At 28.8% G+C, this 23,030-nt stretch overlaps 3 protein-coding genes across 6 annotated transcripts; 1 reads left to right on the top strand and 2 right to left on the bottom strand.

Moving 5' to 3' along the window:
• Window positions 1-360: 360 nt before the first annotated feature.
• On the bottom strand, window positions 361-13,085 carry LOC100577363. 2 transcript variants are annotated; one of them, XM_026442455.1, is made up of 9 exons: window positions 13,068-13,085; window positions 4,146-4,211; window positions 3,866-3,998; window positions 3,603-3,733; window positions 2,610-2,719; window positions 1,944-2,089; window positions 1,517-1,715; window positions 988-1,104; window positions 361-829 (listed from the first exon to the last, which is right to left on the bottom strand). In XM_026442455.1, exons 2-9 carry the CDS (start codon window positions 4,203-4,205, stop codon window positions 712-714), a joined length of 1,014 nt encoding a protein of 337 aa, XP_026298240.1. In that variant the 5' UTR covers window positions 4,206-4,211; window positions 13,068-13,085; the 3' UTR covers window positions 361-711. The 2 variants fall into 2 exon arrangements, with proteins under 2 accessions (XP_026298240.1, XP_026298239.1); XM_026442454.1 differs by lacking the exon at window positions 13,068-13,085 and adding an exon at window positions 8,501-9,024.
• Window positions 10,143-16,530, top strand: LOC408955 (4-aminobutyrate aminotransferase, mitochondrial). Of its 3 annotated transcripts, none has more exons than XM_392483.6 (10): window positions 10,143-10,652; window positions 12,680-12,807; window positions 13,122-13,289; window positions 13,480-13,566; window positions 14,525-14,720; window positions 14,821-14,993; window positions 15,125-15,265; window positions 15,374-15,531; window positions 15,628-15,896; window positions 15,985-16,530. In XM_392483.6, exons 1-10 carry the CDS (start codon window positions 10,586-10,588, stop codon window positions 16,101-16,103), a joined length of 1,506 nt encoding a protein of 501 aa, XP_392483.3. In that variant the 5' UTR covers window positions 10,143-10,585; the 3' UTR covers window positions 16,104-16,530. The 3 variants fall into 3 exon arrangements, with proteins under 3 accessions (XP_392483.3, XP_006569888.1, XP_026298238.1); XM_026442453.1 differs by lacking the exon at window positions 10,143-10,652 and adding an exon at window positions 12,332-12,499; XM_006569825.3 differs by lacking the exon at window positions 12,680-12,807 and having other exon boundaries at window positions 10,190-10,652.
• On the bottom strand, window positions 16,424-22,415 carry LOC411237 (UPF0505 protein C16orf62 homolog). The gene is made up of 18 exons (XM_394711.7): window positions 21,974-22,415; window positions 21,806-21,893; window positions 21,383-21,592; window positions 21,145-21,301; window positions 20,866-21,074; window positions 20,657-20,787; window positions 19,876-20,052; window positions 19,383-19,727; window positions 19,199-19,299; window positions 18,929-19,110; window positions 18,725-18,868; window positions 18,493-18,656; window positions 17,901-18,063; window positions 17,622-17,814; window positions 17,407-17,546; window positions 17,144-17,305; window positions 16,792-17,058; window positions 16,424-16,703 (listed from the first exon to the last, which is right to left on the bottom strand). Exons 1-18 carry the CDS (start codon window positions 21,988-21,990, stop codon window positions 16,617-16,619), a joined length of 2,937 nt encoding a protein of 978 aa, XP_394711.4. The 5' UTR covers window positions 21,991-22,415; the 3' UTR covers window positions 16,424-16,616.
• Window positions 22,416-23,030: the final 615 nt, after the last annotated feature.

Raw genomic sequence — 23,030 nt, 5'->3', positions numbered from 1 at the left:
TCGCGACGCATACATTTGTAACGGCATATATTTCGGAATCGATGTTATATAGACCAACTATTGTCTATTGTGCTTTCGGATAAATCGTCTGCTATTGGAAAATCGTTCGTCCGAATTTGGAACGATTCCACGATACGGTATGTATGCTAGCAATTTAACACGATTCTATACCTATATTTTATACCATAGCATTCCAAACAGATATACCTACCTATCTAAAATTCATACGTTCAATTTTCGAATTCGTTTTCGCTCCATTTTCCCACTTTCAACTTATCGATTTGTCGTTACATTTACTTATTTTAAAGCTACACGGTATAGATGGAGAAAATTTAATAAAATTAAGAATAAAATTACTTCGATTACTAGAGGAATTTTTAACTAGTTATATTTTTAATGCCCAACTATACGGAGTTGTTCGTGAAGATAGAACGATCTTAGTCGCGCGTTTATCGAAAAAAACTGAAAAATTATATCGTACGTATACATTATTTCCGATAATAATTCGACGAATCACGCATTGAATAACGACAACATGTTTAATGACGCTTTTTTTTTTTCATTTTTATTCTCGCTTACGCTTATTATATGTTATCGAAAAAGGGAAATTTTGTTATCCATTGTATTTGAATGCACGATAAATTGCTCGCGATCGATAGACTCGAAATCGAATCACCGCGCGATGGCGCGTACATAATTATTGAAATTTGTTCAATAACAACGGCAACGTTGAGACGGGCAATTGGGTGGATAAACCAGGCACTTATCCATGCAATAAACACTCGCGCCGTCTTTTCCACCGATGTCTCCGATCGCGTCGCACACTTCCCTGTTGGAAACAAATATTTCTTACTTTTCGTTGGAAATGGAATTCTTTTTCGCTTATTTAACATGATTTAGAATTGTTAAGTAGATTATTAAATAATTTTCAATATGAACGAAGATTATTTCCCTAGAAAATGATAAAACAACACGATTAATACTTACGGGCATTGACATATAGTCGGTGGACAATTTGGTGGATAGCGAAGACAATTGGTTTGACACCAATCGTTCATTCCTGGAATACGCCGATAAAGAGGGGTAGGTACACACACTTGAGATCTGAAAATATCAGATTTACTTTTAACGCGTGCAACGCGATGAAAAAAGAAACTTGTAAAAACTTGGCTTATTTTAAAAAATCTACAAATATAACGAATATAAATACGCTTGGAAATCGTAATAATTACGTCAAGTAGAATATTTTTCGTTTAATAACAAATTGAAAATGAATTTAATCTAGAAAATTTTTTCGTTTATTTTCTTTTATAACGATACTCGATTCTTATCCGATAAATTTTCCTGAAAATTAGTGAAATTTTCGATACGATTTTCTCGAAAGTTTTTTTATTACGTTAAGTAATATTAGAAAAAAAAGAAACGTTATTCTTCCTTTTTTCTTTTTTTTATCTTTTATACCTTAGGTGATGGTCGATCACGATGAAAACTGATATAACAGATGATCGATACTTACCTGACGACAAGTGGGAATATATTATTGGGAGAACGATAATCTTTGTAATAGAGCAAAAAGGGATTGTCTTGTTGTACGAAGAGGGGAGGTACCCCGGCTGTGCTAGTAATGATGCTCACGTCGGCGCAATTTCTAAACGTCTCTGGTCTTCCACATCCATTGGCTTCGGTTCCATTTTCACAAGTACCCCACATATTACCTGATGATAAATCGTGTACATCGTGCGTTATGATAAATAACATGGAGAAATTATTCGAAAAGATATGTATAAGCTTGAATACGTAGAATGCGTAAAGTAAGAGTAAATCGCGTTTGAATGTTTGCCAATTAATTATTTCTCTTGTATTTTGTCTCCATGATGGATACGTACGTGTAGAGAACATATACGACCAAAGTTAACGATAAGCGACTGTAATGTAATACGAACCAGTGTAATAATTCCATTGAATGACACATTGTGTACAGGTGACGTAGGCAGGTAAAGTTACCTTGTATCGAAATATAGCTTTTCTTTCGCTATCTTCGGGTATCTCGAATCGAACATCCCGGGTTCCGGATATGTACAATGGATACCTTGAGAAATAAAAATTCAGTAATTTCATAATGTATGTACTCAATTATATTTGCATTATTTATTTATATTTCTTCTTTAATAAGTTATTCGATGAAACGTCGAGTATTTCAATATATAACGAATAAACAAATATTATCGAGCGAATATACAAAATGATAGTAAAATATATGAAATTTAACGATTTTTAGGATATATTGAAAAATCCAAATGTCGAAATGATTACTAGAATTAGAATTTTATAGTATTGATCAATTTAATTAACGCGAAGAGAAAAAGAATAAAAAGAAATAAATCCAAGTATTTGTCTTAGAGTCATTTATTTTAGAGGAGATATTCGAAATTTGACAAAATCTATTTTATATTATCATTCATCTATTTATATTCGTTTCTTGTAACGAATATCCATTTTTTAAAATTATTTTACTTGCAGAATCAAAGGAAAAGCAAAGAGAAATTTGTATTTAATAAAATAGATTCGAATAATCGACATTTCTCATTGTATTGTGAAAAAAAAATTACCTATCGAAGCATTCTTGAGTCGCCACGTTTCTTGGATTGTTATTCGGACAAAGATACATTTCGAATCTGCCTAAATGATTCGCAGTAAGCTCAATCTCGACGTCGATATCCTGTAAATTGGAAAGATATCGATCCACGTAAAAGAGAAAGAAAAATTGAGAAAAAGGATTACTTTTCGTAATTGTTCCCCTTGAAAAAAAGTCTAATATATATTGGAAAAAGAATAATTTCAATGCTCGAAAGTACAGGGATCTTTAAGAAATTATCGATTATGGATAATCGAATCGAATTCTCGAACGATATTATGAAGAAGATAACCTAAAAATTAGATATTCGTGATACATATATTATACGTCATTTAACATCACGATCATTTATTCGATATAATTATTCGATTAAAAACTTTAATCGATACGATTTCGATTATATTACTGTTCAGTTTTTCATAAATAGAATAATTGTCTATACGTATGGAAAATTCGAAAGAAAAATTGGAGAAAAGGATATTTTTCGTAATTGTTCCCCTTATTGGGGAAAAAAAGTCTAATATATATTGGAAACAAAATAATTTCAATGCTCGAAAGTACAGGGACCTCTAAGTTATTATCGATTATGGATAATCGAATCGAATTCTCGAACGATATCACCAAGAAGATAACCTAAAAAGTAAGTATTCGTGATACGAATGACGTATACATATATTATACGTCATTCAACATCACGATCATCGAATCAATAAATATTCGATATAAATATTCGATTGAAAACTTAAATCGATACGATTTCGATTATATTAATATTCATTTTTTCATAAATAGAATAATTGTCTACGTATGGAAAATTCGAATGGAAAAATTTTATTCCACATTTTCGATTTATTTTTTCACCGGTTATATCATCTTCAATTGAATTAAATATTTGTCACAACATATAGAAAGGAAAATATCGAATGCTAATTTATTTAATTACAATTAGGTGGTGAAACAAAATTACCTGTCCAACCGTGTAATGTCTAACAATTGTGCCTTTCGCATATTCGCCACCCGCTTCGTGCGGCCTCGGCTCTTTCAAGTGATACGCGTCGCCGCAAACGCCGCACTGACCCTTATTTTGCACCCATTGAACTAAACGACACAACAACAAGAATAGTAATAATATAATTAAAAGTGAAATTTGAATTTTCATGTACATTTCTCTCAAACTTCGAATCGATTTTATACATCGTCGATTAATATGATTAATACGAAATAACGGACCTGCATATCCACCGCAGAACAGTTCATTGTCGTTATAATTTACAGGATTCGGATATCCAAAGCGCCACATGCTGTTTCTTGCAGGCGGATCCATGAGGCGGCCATGCCCATTTACGTATACGTGATCGGGACCCTTAAAAATTTATTTAATCGCTTTGCGTTATTCGAAATAACGGATGGATCTGGTAGAGCGTGAAAAGATGTACGATTAGATATTAAAAAAAAAAAAAAGAAAATATTTGTACGATTATTTTTCAACGAATCGCTTTTTTATACTTACCCGAAGGAAGAGGTAGAATATTAATAAAAATATATCGCAGCATCGATGTCTGGTAATCATGACCACCTGAAATAAGATTTAAAACGTTGGTAAATCGTAAAAGTTTGAAATATATTACAGAGAAAGATTTATTTTCTTTCTGTATAATTTAAATGATATTATCTATTAGTCGTAATTACTCGATATTGATACGACATCTCGCGATGAACGACATTAATATTAAATAGCGTGTAAGGACGACGACGTCGACGATGATACGATAGTAATACGATAGTAGTAGTTAATTATTTAATACGATTAATTGAAATATTATGGTAATAGATGGTAATATTAATGAAATAATATTATGAATGAATCGAAGCCTGAACGTGTATATCCCAAGATATATTTATCGAGGTGGAATGGAGTACAATGAACTGCCATTCGACGCGAAAGATTTCGATCGCGATGAGATTGAAACAATCACAGAGATGTAGATATTTTGGCCGTCTTTTCGCGATATATATATATATGTATATTTTTCTAAATTTTGCTTCATCGTATCGGATATTTGATTAAAATTTATATATTATATCGTACACGCTTGTTTAACGTCTCAATCGCGACTCAATAGGACTAATTTCGTACAAGTTGGGTATACGATATACGATATACGGTATATCTAAATTGTTAATACTTTATAAAAGAAACAAGATTTACTCCTTGTATCGGAGTTCCGTTCACCGTCGTGTACATAAAGATCGTTAAATCGAAACATGGAATGAAATTAGCATAAATTTAGGCTGACATTAACCCGATCCAATCCGATCTTTGCACGTGAGTCGAGTCGTATCGACAATTAACAGTCGAATATTATAAAACTCGACTAATGTAATGTACACACTCATCTAAAATTCGAGTTCGAGACATCCTAGAACGTTTTCTCGAAGAATCAAACGTGATGGATGTCGAATAATAGACCGTATTTTTGTTTCGAAATGTAATTCGATCGTTTTGCGATGAGATATCGTAGACGATCGATGTGTGTACACGATGTGTAACGATTTAAAACGCGATACGTAACGCGAGATGAAATAACAATTTGAAAATTATTATTATAGATGTTTCAACTGTAACAACTGGCCGTGTTTTCGTTCCAATTTTCTAAACGGATTCGGATATAATCTAATTTTGTTTCTCTCCGTTTCTCGTCTTTCGATTTCGCATTTTCGAAGGAAAGAATCGTAGATCGCGTGTCGCGATCGCGATATCCTTGCGTCTCTAAATTATCTCTCTAGCAATTATTTTATTTCTTATCGTTGCGTCCAGTTATTTATCAAGAGAATTCAATCGCTCGAAATAAATCTTCGTTGTTGTCACCTTTCTCCGAAACGATCAAGGTTAACCGGATCTTTTTCGCTCGTTTTTAACCAACTTATAGCTATCATGGACATTTGTCATTGCCGTTAAGTGGCAATTTAATATCCGCTAGTTGTTTGCACTTCGGCCGTATTTTCTTCTCTTTTCTTCTCATCTATTTTTAATCCATACAAAAGATAACGATTTAAATTATTTCGATAAATGATAAATAGATTAAAAAAGAATAAACTGAAATAATTTTCCACATTGTTTTTAATATCAAAATCTATTTTCCTCGATCGATTTTTACTTTTTTAAATAACATCTCGTCTATCTAGATATAATTTATTACGGGAGAATATTAAAAAAATTTCTCTTAAATTACGATAAAAGTAAAATTATTTTGAGTGTATATTGCGTGTGTGTTTATTTCAAAAGATCGATTAACTGTTTCAACATTATAAAGGATCACAAAATAAAAGAAATGGAACAAAAAATGACAGCCAAAATTGACATTCATACGAATGTACATGTATACATATATACATACATATAGGTATAAATACGTAATTCCATTGGGTAATTTAAGTTTAATGGCAAGAAAGAAAGAAAAAAAAGAACATTCTTTCATTTTATCTGTTTCTTCGTACGTATCGAATTCAAAAAGGAAGAAAAATTTGATATTTGGAAGGAAAAAAATTCTTTTTTTCACGAATCAAAGATACCTTACCTTATAATTTCTAGAAAATATAAACCGACAAGATATAAGAAAACAATTTTTAATTTTCGGTTTCGGAAGTAAATGTATAAATTTAAGATTTTTGATCGATCTATTTTACAATAGAAGATATAACGACCGATATTATCGATGATTAAAAAAGAGATATGAATAAGGAAATTTTGAGAAAGCTACTACTTCTATGAACATCTATCTAAGGTCTTTCATTCATCTTCATTATCATAATCGATGTTGATACCGTTATATCACGAGAGAATTTAAAACGGTGAATAATATATAACGAGATGTTATCCTGTGCTAATACGAGGAACGAAGGCAATTTAAGCATCGATGTCAAAAATCTAAATTTAAAATCTTGTACAAAGAATAAAGATAACGTTATCTACATTAACATATTTATATACGTATATCAAAATTGAAATGTAAATATATTAATTGCCATCGTAACTTTGGTCTCGTTCCAATATTACCTTCGATATATATATATATATATATATATACGTGTGTGCAATTATTAACGAAATCGAAAAGTTAAACAAATATTTATCGTGAAAATCTATCGATACATCACGTCGTTACAGGAAAGGATAACTCTTTTCTGTTCGAGTTTTGTATATATATATATATTACGTATATCTCGTTATAATTACCTTGTTCTTTTTTTTTTTACGTTCTAAACGATAAAGCATACTTGCATATCGCTACTCACCATGAATGTCAATGGTAAAATTCAAAATTCGCAGAGACAAAATAATTCGACGAGAAACGAATTCGAAATAGCGAAATACAGTAGCGTACCTATTTTTGTACAAAATTTAGAATCGAACGGTACGTTCTATTTAAATAATAATATCGAGTTAATGATCTCGTTCAACGAGATTAGAGAAACTTGCAAATATATAAGATAGTCGTCGTCATTTATCTTTTTTTAGTTAATCAACAGGTAGATGGAAAAAGAAATGTATACATTTCGTATAGTTCTTGGAAACATTTAACACGATTTCCATTTATACTCGATTCAACTTTATTTTGTCATTCTTTATATCGCATCTATTATAGATACGATGCCCGTATACGCGTTAAAACTCCATTACGCGGATAAATTTTTGAAACTTGGGAAGGAAAGATAAATAGATGAATACGAGAGAGAATAAAATATCGATCTCGAATAGGCGTTCGTTACCTTCGTATTCGCGTAGTACACGAGATAACGAACGAAAAAAGGCATAAAAGAGGAGGGCATTGGCTCTTCGCATTGAAGACATAGCATCGAAGGTTGATGATGACTAAAATCTGAATACGCGTATTGTGATTCACGTGAGATTATTTATCGTTTTATATCGTTATATCGTTTCTTTTGAAGAAACAGCACTAATACGCTTCGATCGATCGTAAATAGTAGTTTATATGGATGATCACGATTTGTTTCGACAATTTTCGATATATATATGTATAATTGAACGCATGAAATATTATAGAAGAATGATAAAATTATCGGCAATAAAATGTACATATAAAGCTGCCTGAAAAATGTTCAAGATCGAAAGATCGTTTCTAGACGACTTTTGAATATTTATCGAACGTAACTCCGTTCGAAAAGGTGTTACGGATAACAATAGAGAGCGAATAAAAGATACCGACGAACAATGTGCCGATCCTTTGGGAATTTGCAATTACTCGATCGATAATTCTTTCGTAAAAATGCAAATACGGCTTTGAATAATCAAACGATCGAAATCCGCGCATTACGATGACGTATATTTTTTTAATATATATTTAAATCGGTATTTTTTCTCAAGATCGTTTCGAAAAGGGAAAATGATATCGAAATAGAAAATAGGAAAAATGAGAGAAAGGAACGTCGACTCTTTCGGATCAAGGTTTTAACCAAGGTCAGGAGTATAAAATAGAAATCCGAAAAATGATTTCGACCATAAGACGTAGTTAAAACTATAGGTTTGGATTGAAACACGATCGATCATTTTTCGTGTTATACATCCTTAAAAGATATTATTAACGTTTACACATTTACACGTTTTATTTATATATATATATATGTATTTCGTAGAATAATTTTTTTTGCTCCTAATTTTTGTATTTCCCGCGTTACACCATAGTTTCACGTGGACAAATTGGTCAGCGAGATCAATTGGCGAAATAATATTTACAACGAAGGATCGTTTTAAAAGATATTAAAAAAAAAAAAAAAAAAAATTAGGCAAGTAGATGATAAAATAATCAGTACCGTGCAATCAGTACCGCAAGACAGGATACTTACCGGTGAACGCGTGAGCGGAGTTTTAATGCGTTGGTCGACGACTTACGATCGATGTAGGTGAAAACCGTCTAGGTCACTCGTTTACCAAATTAAGGGAGATTTTTTATTTTTTTTAGGGAGAACGTTCGATGACACTTTTCGATATAGTTGGCGGAGTATGGACGAGACAAAAGAAGAAGGAAGATTGGAAACGTATCGGTTCGAGGATGAGATGAAAAGAAATGGGATCGATTCGTTTGGCGTGTTTCAATTTGAAATCGAAGGAGGCGTATGGACGACCGCGCAGTGGTCGCGATGTCGTGCAGCCGAACGAACTGACTCGAATGCGTTGGCGCGAACGAATAATGTTCGTGCGACGCACCGGACTCTCCGCACCCGAAAAACTTGAAACTACTACCATCACCCGCCTAGTATCCGAGAGCAAAGGATAAATGAACGAGGGGCTACCTTTCTTTACCTATCGAAATTAGGATTAGGAAATAATTGGAGGCAAATTAATCGATCCATTTATTTTCCATCATCCTTCTTAAAGTTCGTTTAACTTTTCAATTACGCGAAGAATTTTTCTATTTCGTTCGAACAATTTGGAAACACGGAACGTGAATGTGAAATTCGATCTTCGACTCGATCTCGTTTCAATATTGTTGGAACGATGTTGTCCCAATATAAATACGTGAACTACGTAAATAAGATTGCGTGGAAACGAATAAAATGATAAACAAAAGGAGCGATGAGATGTTTAACTTTTGTTTCGTTAATGAAAAAATGAAATGACCAACGATGAGTTAATAATACGGTAAGTTGTGTGGTAAAGAGGTCACGAACGATGTAAATATTGGTACGAGATTTTTGTGTATGACAGATGAAATTAACCGCATTCAAATTATCCTTTTCTCTCTCTCTCTTTCTCTTTCTCGTAATAAGCCAGTTTCGTAAGAAACATATAACATACATTAAAAAAAGCACAGAAATTTTACTTTCACTTTCGTTATTCGGTTAGTCGTTATTCGCAACAATCGATAGCCCCATTTTTATTCGTGGCACGAAACTCCATGGTATTTTAAAATCACGCAGACATAAACATGCAAAGGGAAAGCCAGTTTCTAGGATTTAAATATCTATCTATGTATATTATTTTTGATTATTTCTTTATAGTAAACCCATACACACACACGCACGCACGCACACATCTAAAAAATATTTTATCTTTAATAGAAATTATAATAATATCCATATACTTTCGCAAAGATCTATCTTCGTTTCATTTTTCATATCTCGTAGTATGATGATTACATATTACATATTTTTCAAAAATATTTTCTTAAAAAATTTCTTTATTAAAATTATTCAAAGCATTCTTCCCTTTTCTTTGTACATTTTCATATAATTACAGGAGAATCCAAGTATATCGATAATAAAATTAAAGAAATGTTGCGATTTACAAATTATATAAACTCGTAAAACTCGATTAATTAAACGAAATCATCTTATCTCCGAACGAGATACGTATATATGTATTCCGATTCTCGCAGATCGTAAATATAGACCATCTACGATAATCTATAATGACGCGACGCGTTCGCGCGTATATCGCGCCATTAGATTTAAATATTCGTGAATGTTCGTGCACGTTCGTGTTTGGCCGAAAATGTTCCGCGGGGTTGTTGCGGGTACGAAGGATATTTATCGGTAGTTACACGTATTCGCACACGGATGAGAAGTCAGTCGAGTTCGTATCCGTGCGTATGCTTCGTTATACTTTTCGATTAATCGAGTTTCTTCGAACTCGTAAAAAATTTGCGAATCGAACGAAACGGTCGGTCGTTACACCGCGCGACGTTTGGTTAAAAATTCGCGGTTAAAACTGGAACTGATTCGTGAATGTTCGTACAGACTCGGAAACGATCAAATATTTCCTGCGCAAGGATCACCCACTACTGTGTTATATCGATGACCAGTGCGAATCCATTCCTTCGCGAGGACGTTTTACGTCGCACGAATCGCACGATCGGCAAAATTCGATTGTCGATTCCTCGTGAAAATCAGTCAATTACTCTAGGCTAGTGTTACGAACGAACGTAGAAGATGCTCGCCAACAAGTGTCAAACTGCGCTTTGTGCTCGAACGTTTTCACGTTGGCAATTGTTCCAAGGTATTTTTTTTCATATATCTCGTTATATCTTTCGCTCGTTCTTCTTTCGCTTTCCATGTGTTCCATGTTCCATGTCCCATGTCAAAGAATCAAATTGAAACGAGACATACGACGAGAGAGGTTACTTGGTTAGCAGCGTGTCAACGAGTAAATCGGTCCGCGCACGATACACCCAAAGAATCGATAACTCGCTTTTTTGTCTCTCCTAAAAAATTCCCAGTTTTATTTTCTCTTCGTTTCGCGATATTATACGAGTCCTAAGTACGCGTAAACGCAAAAATCTTATCGGTTGACCAACATTTCGGCTAATTATGCCGATAAACATATATTATTATTCGACTTGCGAGATATACGCCTAGTAATATTTCGATAAAATGTATTCGCCTATAAACCGTATCCGTACTGTTTAAAAATATTTTTGAACAAATGTTTTTTATGAAGTAACGAGTGAATATATCTACATGTACATTTCCAATTATCACTTTAAACGATTTATTTTTTTCCATTATACACGTACGAGACAACTTGATTGATAAACTTTGAAAAAATTCGATCATACAATAATTAAATATATAAAAATTATTACGTTTATAATATACGATACGTGTCACATGTATATTTTTAGAGATATTAATGAAAAAACGATTTGTACGATTTTATTACCATAAAGTATGAATATGTTTAAATATCCTTCCGTACGAAAATTTAATTTTCTACACGAAATATGGCCGAATTTAATACACGTATATTCGATGCATTTTGATATCGTTTATTCGTTATCCACATTTTATAACAAAGAATCCGTTTAAATCTTTAAAATTCAGTTACTTTATTCTTATCTAAAAACAATATTTATAATCTGTTTATCGCCATCCATTTTATCGCTTATCTTATCGAAATTGAAAATATCATACAATTGAACCAATTGTTCGTCTTTACGTATATATATATACGTTTTTGTGTCATCAACCTTGTATACTTGAAGAAATTAATTCCATGCATTTCATATACATATTTATGCAAATAAATTTATTTATACATTATAATTGAAAATTATAATTTAATGAAAAACGTCGTACGACTTTGTCCGATATACGATATCAACATCATATTATTGTACTATACGTGTAAAAGAAAATTAATCAGCAAAATGCATAAATTCCTATAATGTTGTATGAATCGATACAAGTCTATGCAAAATTTGTACGTATGTAATAATTAAATATTACGCAAGATATTCGGATATCTTGGAATCATTGACTAGATTTATATTCGATGGGAAAATAATAACGAATTTTATTTGGAACATAAAATTTATCGTTATCTGTTACGACGATAAAAGACACAAATTGATGTTATTAACTGCTGCTAAAAACAAAAATTCAACTGTGTGTATTATCACAATGTATATCGTTCAAAAGAGATACCAGTCTTTTCGAAATAAATTTTTACAATAAAGAAATTGATCGAAGATGATCGTTGTTAATAAATACGTATCTATATTACGATAGAAAATAAACGAAACATTCCAAGATGCATATATCACCAATGAAGTATAACTTATCTAAAAGTAGTACGTCGATACGACAACCAATTACTCGCAAATGGCATCAATGAAACTAAACACCCGGTCTAATAAATTGAGAATTAAGTGACGTGATTGAAATGAACGTTATATACGCTACGCTACGTTACTGTACTACGAATCAAATACGATATTTTTTATATAAAAAGTATAAATATAAATAAATATATAAGTAGATATTTTTATCCGATAGAAAATAATGTATTTCATTATCCGTTAAAATTTCACACGAATAAGAAACTTGGGTTATACACGCGTAAATGTAAATATTTACATCATTACAAATAATGAATGTACGAGAAAGAAAACGAAGATTCGTGATATTTATTAGTAAATAGAACGTTTCTTTGTTAAAAAGATTATCACGTTCGTTTATATTATATTTATCGTGTAATTCATCGTTCATTATTAAACTTAGAAACTTTTGTGTGAATTCGTATAGGGCATGCGACTGTTTGGAAGAGATGTCTAACCGTAACTTTATCGGAAGAACCAAATATGCCAGTGATCGCGACAGAAATACCAGGACCTCGATCACGTAGTTTGTTTCAAGAACTTAACGCGATACAAGTACGTTCAAAATCAAATTTAATAATTATATTAGAAATATATTTGTATATATATCTTTCTCTCCCACGATCCTTTATAATTTGAGAAGAAACAGTTGGCAAGAGAATAATTTACAAGTTATAAATGTTTAAATATTCGTAATACGTAACGATTTGTTTTTACAAAAGAGATTGTAAATATATATATCGATGTATCGATATAATTACGTCTTTAGAGATTACAAAATTATTATGCTCGATTAATAAAATGAATTGTGTTACTTGTAACGTTGAGAGATGAAATGGATTGAAATCTGTTGAAATCTGTGATTGCAGCAAGCCTCTTCCGTACAATTTTTCGCAGACTACGAAAAATCAGTAGGTAACTATTTAATGGACGTTGATGGGAATATTTTGCTCGACGTTTATATGCAAATTTCATCCATGCCTCTGGGTTACAATCATCCAGCTATGTTAAAAACTCTCGCTGATCCGGTTAATCAGGTATGCGAAATATCTTTCAAATTTTCTACTTTTTATCTATTTTTTTTTTTTATAGAATATTTTATTTAATTATTATAAAATAAACATACTTATTGCGTTCATAGAGTCAAAACGTAAAATTTATTTGTTCTAGATATGTGAAATATAAAAAATTATACGTGTTAAAATCATCTTTATTTTTAAATTACAGAAAATTATAGCAAATAGGCCTGCATTAGGCATCTTCCCTGGAAAAGAGTGGCCAGATAAACTGAAAAAAATTTTGCTGCATAAAGAGGTATTATATCGTTTTATATATTTAATTATTATGTGTTATGCAATACTTATTTTAAAATATTTAATTAGAAACATTTTCGTATTTATTAATCATTGATTCTCTCTTGGCTTTTCAATTATACAATTTTCTCTTCGATAGTTTCAAAAATACTTAAATAAAGGAATCGATTTAGAAGAAATATCATATACACAAATATCATGTATAACGAAATCATTGCTCCAAAGATGAATCCTACATAATGAAAAATATTTTATCTCGTTTTTTAATTATATCAAATTTTAACAATTATTTCAAAAAATGGAAATAATTGAACTACTTGCAAATAAAATTTAATATCTGACATTGAACCTTTTATTTTAATACTGTAAATATTTCCTCTCAGTATCTCACGTACACATGTATGTAAATACGTATGAATCATTAAAGTATGAGATATGTGATGGAAAAACTCTTTGCATATAAATTTTATGCATTTTACTTTAATTCTTTGTAGAAAACGAAACGCTTCCAATTTAATTATATAATTTCGAAACTAATTATTTTATTCGAATGATATTTGTTATTTAATCTTATAGAAGGATTTATTTACGAACGAAAGATCAAGATCATTTTATATCATGTTTAATATGTGATAACGTTTGAAACAATCATCGTATGCATGTTTATTACAGCAATGTATCTCAACCTTATATATCTTCTCATCGAAATATTATAATATATATATGTTACGAAACGTTTCAGTGTCAAAAAGGACAACCGAATGCAACATTGCTATCTCGAGTAACACCGAACAACAATATTAAGTGCTGTTTATCTACCATTTCTTCGTTAAAGAAACTTGTTACTTTCGCACACGATGTACTCTGATGATTCATATAAGGAGAGAATATTTATGGAATTAGAATAAAACGTAACACCTTGCGTGTATATTTTTATTTATTTACTATGTAATGTACAGATTGCTCCACCAGGATTGTCTCATGTCACAACTATGATGTGTGGTTCTTGCTCGAATGAAAACGCGTTTAAAACTATATTTATTTGGTACGCCGAGAAACAAAGGAAGGGTAATTCGTTCACGAAGGAAGAAATAGAAACTTGTATGATGAATCAACTACCTGGCACACCGCAATTTTCGATACTTTCGTTTAAAGGTATTTATATTTTAAGTATAAATATATATAAAAAAAAATATTACAAAATTTACACGATATTTAAACTAAATCGAAAGAATAATAACAATATCGACGTTAGGCGCATTTCATGGACGAACATTGGGATCCCTTTCGACGACGCACAGTAAATACATTCACAAGATAGATATCCCAGCTTTTGATTGGCCTACAGCATCGTTTCCCGCGTACAAATATCCATTGGATGAAAATATTAGAGAAAATCAACAAGAAGATAAACGATGTTTGGCCCATGTATGTAATTATCTCTTATTTATTAAATTCGATAATTCGATCGTTATTATTATATAACCATACTAATTTTCATTAATTCGTTTTCATATTTCAATTAATTTCATATAGTTACTTTTCGCAATATCCTTTAGGTAGAGGAACTATTTGAGAAATATAAAACCGAGAAGAAAATTCCAGTTGCTGGTGTGATAGTTGAACCTATTCAAGCAGAAGGGGGTGATAATCACGCATCTCCTGAATTTTTTCAAGAATTACAACGTATAACGAAGAAAGTAACGATTCGAATTAATGTTATACGTATTATCTTTTACAAATTTTAAAATATCTATAATGCAACGTTGTGTAGATAAGTGTTTCTAATTGTTAATTAATATTTTCAGCATGGTGCAGCATTGTTAATCGATGAGGTACAAACAGGTGGTGGTCCAACAGGAAAAATGTGGTGTCACGAACATTTTAATCTAGAATTTCCTCCAGATTTGGTAACCTTTAGTAAAAAGATGCAATTGGGTGGTTATTATCACATCGAATCTTTCAAGTATAAAATTTCTTTCCTATTATTAAAAATATCGTTTAAAAAAAAATTTATGGCCTCTATTTTCGCTAAATATATGTAATCGATGTAATTTTACAGGCCTAAACAATCGTTCCGTGTTTTTAACACTTGGATGGGAGATCCAAGTAAAATAATATTACTTGAAGCGGTATTAGAGACGATAAGAAAGGAAAATCTTTTACATAGGGTTACAACTGTTGGAGATTACATATTAAAAAAATTGATGAATTTGCAAAATGAATTTTCTACTATGATTAATTCCGTACGTGGACGTGGAACGTTCATTGCGTTTAATTGCGCTTCACCTGAATTACGAGATGCGATAATTAAGAAACTTTTAAGCAAAGGTAATATTCGAATAATTTGTATCAATCGTAATCGATATTTAATTTTGATAAATGTAAACGCTAAAGTAACTTAATACTTGTTGAACAGGTATTCAAACCGGTGGCTGTGGAACCGCAGCGATAAGATTAAGACCTGCGTTGACATTTACGGAAAAACATGCCGATATATTTCTGGATCGTCTTCGATCTATTTTAAAAGGACAATAATTTTAAAGAAATAATGCTATATCGAGTTATATGCCGAGATGCATATTCCACGTGTCTTCCAAAATTGTCTTCCAAAATCGTAATTAAAGAGATTAGATAATTTTAATATACTTATACATACGTCAGAGAAGACGTTTATGAATATATTTACATTGCTATTATTATATTACTTTTTTATAATAATTTTAACATTTTATATAATATATGTAATAATTAATATATATTTTATTATTGTTTATCTAAAAAAATTTGATATCATTATAATAAGTATTATTCTTTATAATATAATTTTGATATTTTTCATTAAATTTATATTTACGTTATATTTCAACATGCAACCAGAATGTTGCTATGGCTAAAGAATATTTAATATATAATATCAATCAATATGTCTTCCAAAAAATTATTAAAAAGCTATTTAATCTATCGTTGTTTTTTCCCATTTCCATCGACTTAACGTATAATTCTAGTCTTTCATTGATCCTTTTGTTCGTTAATTTAATCTATATTTATTTATTTTAACATTTTTCTTAAAATGTCACCAAAATGTTCATACTCTTTGTCATGACTTTTTTGTACTATATAAGCTATCATTTTCATCTAAAAGCAAAAAAAAAAAAAAAAAGTCATTTAAAATTGTTTATTAAAAATATCACTTAAAAGTTATATCATCTATATCTAAGTGTACCTTCATTTTCGAATCTATGGAACCATGTCGTACGGATAAATTCCATAAATTTACAGCCATATGCGCTAATTGCGGGTCACGTAAATCTGCTCTGATAATAAAGCAATTAAAAAGCTCCAATGCAAGAATTGCTTGTTTCTCAAGTTGATCGGTAGAACCAAGATATTTTAAATGAGATAAAATTTCTTCTACGATTTTAGAACTTATTTTGTTCACTTCGCTTATAAATTTTTGATCAGATCCATATAATTTATCGTTAGAATCGACCTAAAAATATATAATAAAAATTAAAATACGATATTTATCAAGTTTTTTTCAACATTTTTTTCATACTTATTTTAAGAATAATGACCTTTTCAACGTGATATGGATAATTTTCTTGAACAATTGTTGACAATAAGTCAAGTACGCGTAAATATAAATATGTTTTCATTGATGTATTTTCTTCGAAACACCGTTGAACAGCATTAAGTAAACCTCGCATGAGATATAAAACACCATGTTCTGGACTATCCTACAAATTTTTCTAATTTTTGTAACATTTTCTACATCATAAAAAATAATAAACAGGAAAAATAAAATTTATGCAATGTTATATGTTATACAAATACGTACTGGTACAACAAGCAATGTGGATAAAAAATTCGATAAATATGAAAGTAAATAAGGTTGTGAACTTTTTTGTCTTCCATCTATGTCTATCGTTTTCGGCATTTCCGGAACTAAACTTAACGCAGCTTTGAAACATGCATCAGCTAATAAAATAACTTTCGGTTAATTGTGTATATATATATGCAGAGAATATAATATACTGAATTTTAATTAATTACCTTGACCTAAACATTGATTTAAAAGTGCAACTTGGCCTGAAAGTAAATATAATTGAAGCCGCGTATAAACCAAAGTTAATGATGGAATGGTAATAAAACAAAACGCGGCACAAGCACGTACAAATGCCGAAGTTCTTCTTGTATGATGTCCACGAACGATCTTTCGAGTATCAACTGATAATCTATTTACACACTATGTTTTGACAAATATGTTAATTATACAATTTTCAAATATAATTTACATTTTATATTAAATATGCGGCAACAAAAATTAATTACCTGTACCAGTTGTATATGAACACTATCGAGATTAGGAAAAGCTGCTCTAGCTTCGGCATAAAAATTAAGCTGTTTTTCAAAATCACGTCCATAATCAACACGTTGAACAATACCACATATAAGTTGACCAATTTGCCGTTTTTCATCTTCAACAGTTAGAGCACTGCAATTATCTCATTGTGAAATCACTAGTATATATATATAGATACATTGATATACATATTACAATAGTTCCCAGATGTGATAAGAATTTTATTAAATCAATTACAAGCTCGTTAAATCAAAAAATATGTCTTCGATATGTTATCGATTGCAAGATTTGAACATCATTTTCATTACTTTTGTGTTTTATTCATTTTTAGTGTAATTCTTCACGAAATCTGATTAACAATAATAATAATAATAATAATATTAATAGCGATAGTAATACTCTAAAATCTATTTCATTGTCGATTATTTACCAGGAGCGACTGAATACGTATATAATGCAAGAATATTTTTTATTTATGAAAAAAGTATAAAAATAATTTATAAAAAGTATTGAGGAATATAATAAAAATATATATATAAAATTTTTGTATAAGAAAATTACCTAACAGAATCGTGCATTATTCTTGCAATGAACATAAGAGCATTTATAATAATAGGATCGGTAATTGGGCTGGTCTGTGTACTTATACCTTCTATTATAGTCTTACATACTTCAACCTTTATACTTTCTTTATGAAATAAATCTATTAGAGGTAAAAAATTATCCTGAAAAATGTTTATGTATATCATTTGAAATAAATCGAAAGAAAAGATAACAGGTAAGAAATAGTTACCATAGCAAGTAACGATTCAAAATCTTGTGTATGAGATACTACTTTTTCAATGATATTTTGTAATTGTGGATAATGGTGTTCAAAACTTTTATTCGGATTAAGTCGATCAATTATTTTTCCAAAAAATAGATTTAATTCATTTACCTATAACATTAAAATTGTAAACAATAAATATTTTTTTATTTTCAAATGAATTAAACTTACAGAAAAATGAATAGCAGTGAATTGAATCCAAATTTCAATGCAATGCATGAATTTATTAGGATTTGTTAAATCTGTTATATATTTCCATATTATATTGAGAATTGATTGGCAGTCTTCTTTTGGTGGTGATTCTAATATAAGACTTTCACCTAAACTTCGATATAAAAGATATTGCGGAAAACCTAAAAATAAAAATAATAATAATAAAATTATAAAATTTACAAATTTTAAATAATAATTTAATTATTTATTTCATCACCATTATATTACCATCATCTTCGATTGCAGTTATTAAATTTACAAAATCTATTGCACGTCCCGCAACATATGAAGATTTAAATGCTGTTAAAATACTATTCAATAATAATGAACTAAAAAAAAATATTTTAATTTTATAAATCATCTATAATAATACAAATACATAGAGAAGAATTACATATGAAGAATTAATTACCTATTTGCTTGATTTTTACATCGAGAAAGTACATCTTCTAAAAAATTTTCAGAAGTCGTAGCTACCAATACTTGTAAAATCCAATCCAATGCTGGCGAATAAAGATTTAAATAAGAATATAAAGTCATATTCTGTTCGATTAATTCATTCTTTATAAATTGGCCAAACAATTGTTGATATGTAAAAAGAAAATCATAAAAGTTTTCTCTTACAAATTCAAAATCAGATGTTTTATTTAAAGCTAATCCCACCCGACATAAATAACATCTTGCATATACAGCTATGAGAGGATTTCCAATACCTCTTATCATTCGCGTTATTCGCAATAGAGCTGTATTGAATTCACTAAAGACAAAAAAAATTCCTAATTGATACTAAATATTATGAAATAGTATATATAAATATATGAAATATAAATAAAAAAAATATAAATATAAATAAAAAATATATGAAATAGTATGTATAATTAGATATAAAACATTTATATTCTTACCTTGTTGTTAAAAAACTATACGATTTTATTATTGCCATTTCTACATAAAGACGTGGAACTAATTCTCTTATTGATGCTATTTTATAAAACCAATTTCTGCAAGTCTCTTTCGCATTTTCAGGTACCATATCGGGTGTAAAATTATCAGGTAAACTCGTGGGCACTTTACTTCCTGGCCTAAAAAATGCAAAATAAACATATTAATTGTTGAAAAAGGTAAATATCATTTCTAATGATAAAAATTTAATATTAATAATATTTAATATTTTTTTATAATTATATTGTTTTACTAAAGTAATTAAATATTTGTAATATAATTCCATATATGTAATTCTGTACAATTCTCTTAATTTACATTGATGAAATATACATTATTATAATATAATAATTATAAAATGTTATATTGTATATAACTTATTATAAATATAATTTATATTTCTAAAATTTAAAGACAATATAACATTATATTTTCTCTATATAATTTATGATACAATTATGATTAATATTTATGTCTATATAATAATAATATGATAATAAGATTCAATTATAGAAAAAAATATAAAGTATTTAAATGATTATTTAAAATAAATTTTTCAACTATGTATCTTATAATTTAATTTTATAAATGTTTATTAAAGATACATATTTCCTACTTGAAAAAAATATGATAATACAACAGATTTTTTATATCAAAATAAATTTTTACAGATAAGATTTTTTTTTTTAAATTATATTGTTAAATGAAATATTTCAAATAATATTAAAATAATGCAATACTAACTTGTAATATTCAGCTTTAATCTTTAATCTTTCATAAACCAATTTTCCAAAAATATCTAAAATATCTGTGATAAGAACAAACTTGCCAGGATAAAAAGCCATAACAGATGTATCTACTAATAATTTGGCACACTGAAATGATTTGATTAATTAACTTATTTTTTTTCTCTTAAATATAGATAGGAACAATAAATGAATGAAAATGAAGACCTGAATTGCTATTTTAAGTGCTTTAACTCTTTGGTCTGAATGCCAAGCTTGTACAAGTTCATTATTTAGTTGTTCAACTCTTGCAGTATATTGTTGTTGAGATAAATCTAACATTTGTCTAAGAGATCCTTCTTCAAAATCATCTAATTGTTCTAATCTTGTTCGTACTTTGTCAACAACTCCACCACTTGGTTGAACTTTAACAATAACTATAATAAATTTATTTATAAGTTGTATTCCTTTTATCTATTTCTTTAATATTTATTAATAAAAAAATACCTTTTTCACCACCTGGTAAAAAACTGGTAGCTATTGATAACTTCTCTGATGTTGTGTATTTATTCAATATTGTAGTACGTCTTGCTGACCATGGTTCTACTAATTCTTCTGCAGTATCCACAGATTTTTTACCAGTAGTTATACAAGAGTAATCCCACTGCATTATATTTTAAAATATAAATGATACATAATGTTCAATATTATAAATCATTTTTTGATTAAAACAAAATTTAAAAACCTCATCTGCAGCCATTTTAGATAATGGATCTAATTCTTCTCTAGCAAATTGTGAAAGAGGATCGGATCCATCAAAGGAACAATGACTCAATAATGGATCAGTTAAAGAATTTTTAGGAATAGGTGTATGAGTTGGTGTTGGTGTAGTAGTTGAAGAACCAGTACTTGTACTTCGTAACACATTACGTTTTGTCCCACGACCATCAATTAACTAAAAAAACAATTTAAATTTTATATTTACATATATATATAATTATGCATATATATATATATATACATAAATAAAATAATTATATTAACAACTATATAAATAAATATATTATATATTAAAATTATATAAAAAAGTAAATTTAAAAAAAATTTTGAAATAAAATACATTTATTTCAATACTCTTATATATGTATATATTGAATTATATATTTACCATAATTGTAACAGGTTTTAAAGGATGTTCCGTTACTTCTTCTAAAGATATAAATCGTATTGTTTTATAATTCATAGGTTTTGCAATCCTACAAGAAATATATAAAATATTTAATATTTACGATATTTCTATTAATTACAGATATCATTAAAATCATTGTATGCGTACCAATTTATTTCTGTCATTTTTTTAAATGCATTAAAATATTTTTTTTACAATTCAATTATAAAGAACAATATATACATATATATGTGTGTATAATTTGTATATTATCATGTATAAATAAAATATACACATTTATCGTTTCATATTTAAATTTGTCATTTAATATATGAATTATAAAACATAATTCCTGTTAAAATTTTTTAATTCAATATTAAAGGAACATATTAATGTATATAAAAACTATAGATGTTCTATAGTAATAGTATTTCTAAAGATGAAATCTTGACAGATAATCACTAACAGATAATCACTAATAATTGGGCATAATTTTATTTCAAAGGAATAGGGATCTCTATTCCTTGATAAAAGTGTACGAATGCACACCTGTGAAAACACTTTTAAAAAATGAAAATTGAAGATTACGATGTTTGTTTAATAAGTAACATAATACGTATATATAGTATAGAGATGTCGCTTTTGTCAATTAATAGAATTTAAAAAAAATTTCTTTTGACGATAAGAATTATTATTTTATTATTTCAATTTAGTAAAAATTATAAGTATATATATACTTATATATAATTTTATTTGTATTTAATATTTAAACTAATTGTTAGATGTACAAATATATTAATAAAAATATTACTTTTCAGTAATAGTACAATTAATATATGTAGTTTGATTTCGTCATTTCAATTTAATTTGAACAGTTCCGAAATTAAAATGTTTTATCTTTTTCTTTTTTAATAATTGTTAATTTCCTCAAATTTTAATATTTATTTTTTAATTTTTTTTTTAAATTTTATTTAAATTTATAATATTATGTAATATCATGTTTAATATCATTATTATTAATATTTTGAATAAATAAAATAACAATGTTTAAGAATAAAAATAATAATAAATTAATATTTTATTTTTTATATATTTTATCCTCAATCATTATCATATTTTTCCCAACTTTATGGAAATATTTTATATATTATATGTATCGTAAAAATAAATTTATTCTGTAAATGTAATGTAAAATAATGAATATTCTTGTTTAATTCAAATATTA

This window comes from Apis mellifera, linkage group LG8, assembly GCF_003254395.2.
Source record: "Apis mellifera strain DH4 linkage group LG8, Amel_HAv3.1, whole genome shotgun sequence".
Taxonomy (NCBI): Eukaryota; Metazoa; Arthropoda; class Insecta; order Hymenoptera; family Apidae; genus Apis; species Apis mellifera.
The sequence above is the reverse complement of the archived record's forward strand: the minus strand, read 5'-3'. Positions and strand labels throughout refer to the sequence as shown.

Bases quoted from the DNA above. Each gene is read 5' to 3' on its own strand.
- LOC100577363 (XM_026442455.1), bottom strand. From the start codon at position 4,205: ATGATTACCAGACATCGATGCTGCGATATATTTTTATTAATATTCTAC. The intron at 3,734-3,865 runs GTCCGTTATTTC...TGTGTCGTTTAG, and splicing joins GTTCTGCGGTGGATATGCAG to TTCAATGGGTGCAAAATAAG. The intron at 2,090-2,609 runs GTAATTTTTTTT...TTATTTCTCAAG, and splicing joins ACTCAAGAATGCTTCGATAG to GTATCCATTGTACATATCCG.
- LOC408955 (XM_392483.6), top strand. From the start codon at position 10,586: ATGCTCGCCAACAAGTGTCAAACTGCGCTTTGTGCTCGAACGTTTTCA. The intron at 13,567-14,524 runs GTATTATATCGT...TGTAATGTACAG, and splicing joins AAATTTTGCTGCATAAAGAG to ATTGCTCCACCAGGATTGTC. The intron at 14,994-15,124 runs GTATGTAATTAT...AATATCCTTTAG, and splicing joins ATAAACGATGTTTGGCCCAT to GTAGAGGAACTATTTGAGAA.
- LOC411237 (XM_394711.7), bottom strand. The intron at 17,306-17,406 runs GTACGTATTTGT...AAAAATTTGTAG, and splicing joins CCACATTGCTTGTTGTACCA to GATAGTCCAGAACATGGTGT. The intron at 16,704-16,791 runs GTACACTTAGAT...TTTTGCTTTTAG, and splicing joins CCATAGATTCGAAAATGAAG to ATGAAAATGATAGCTTATAT.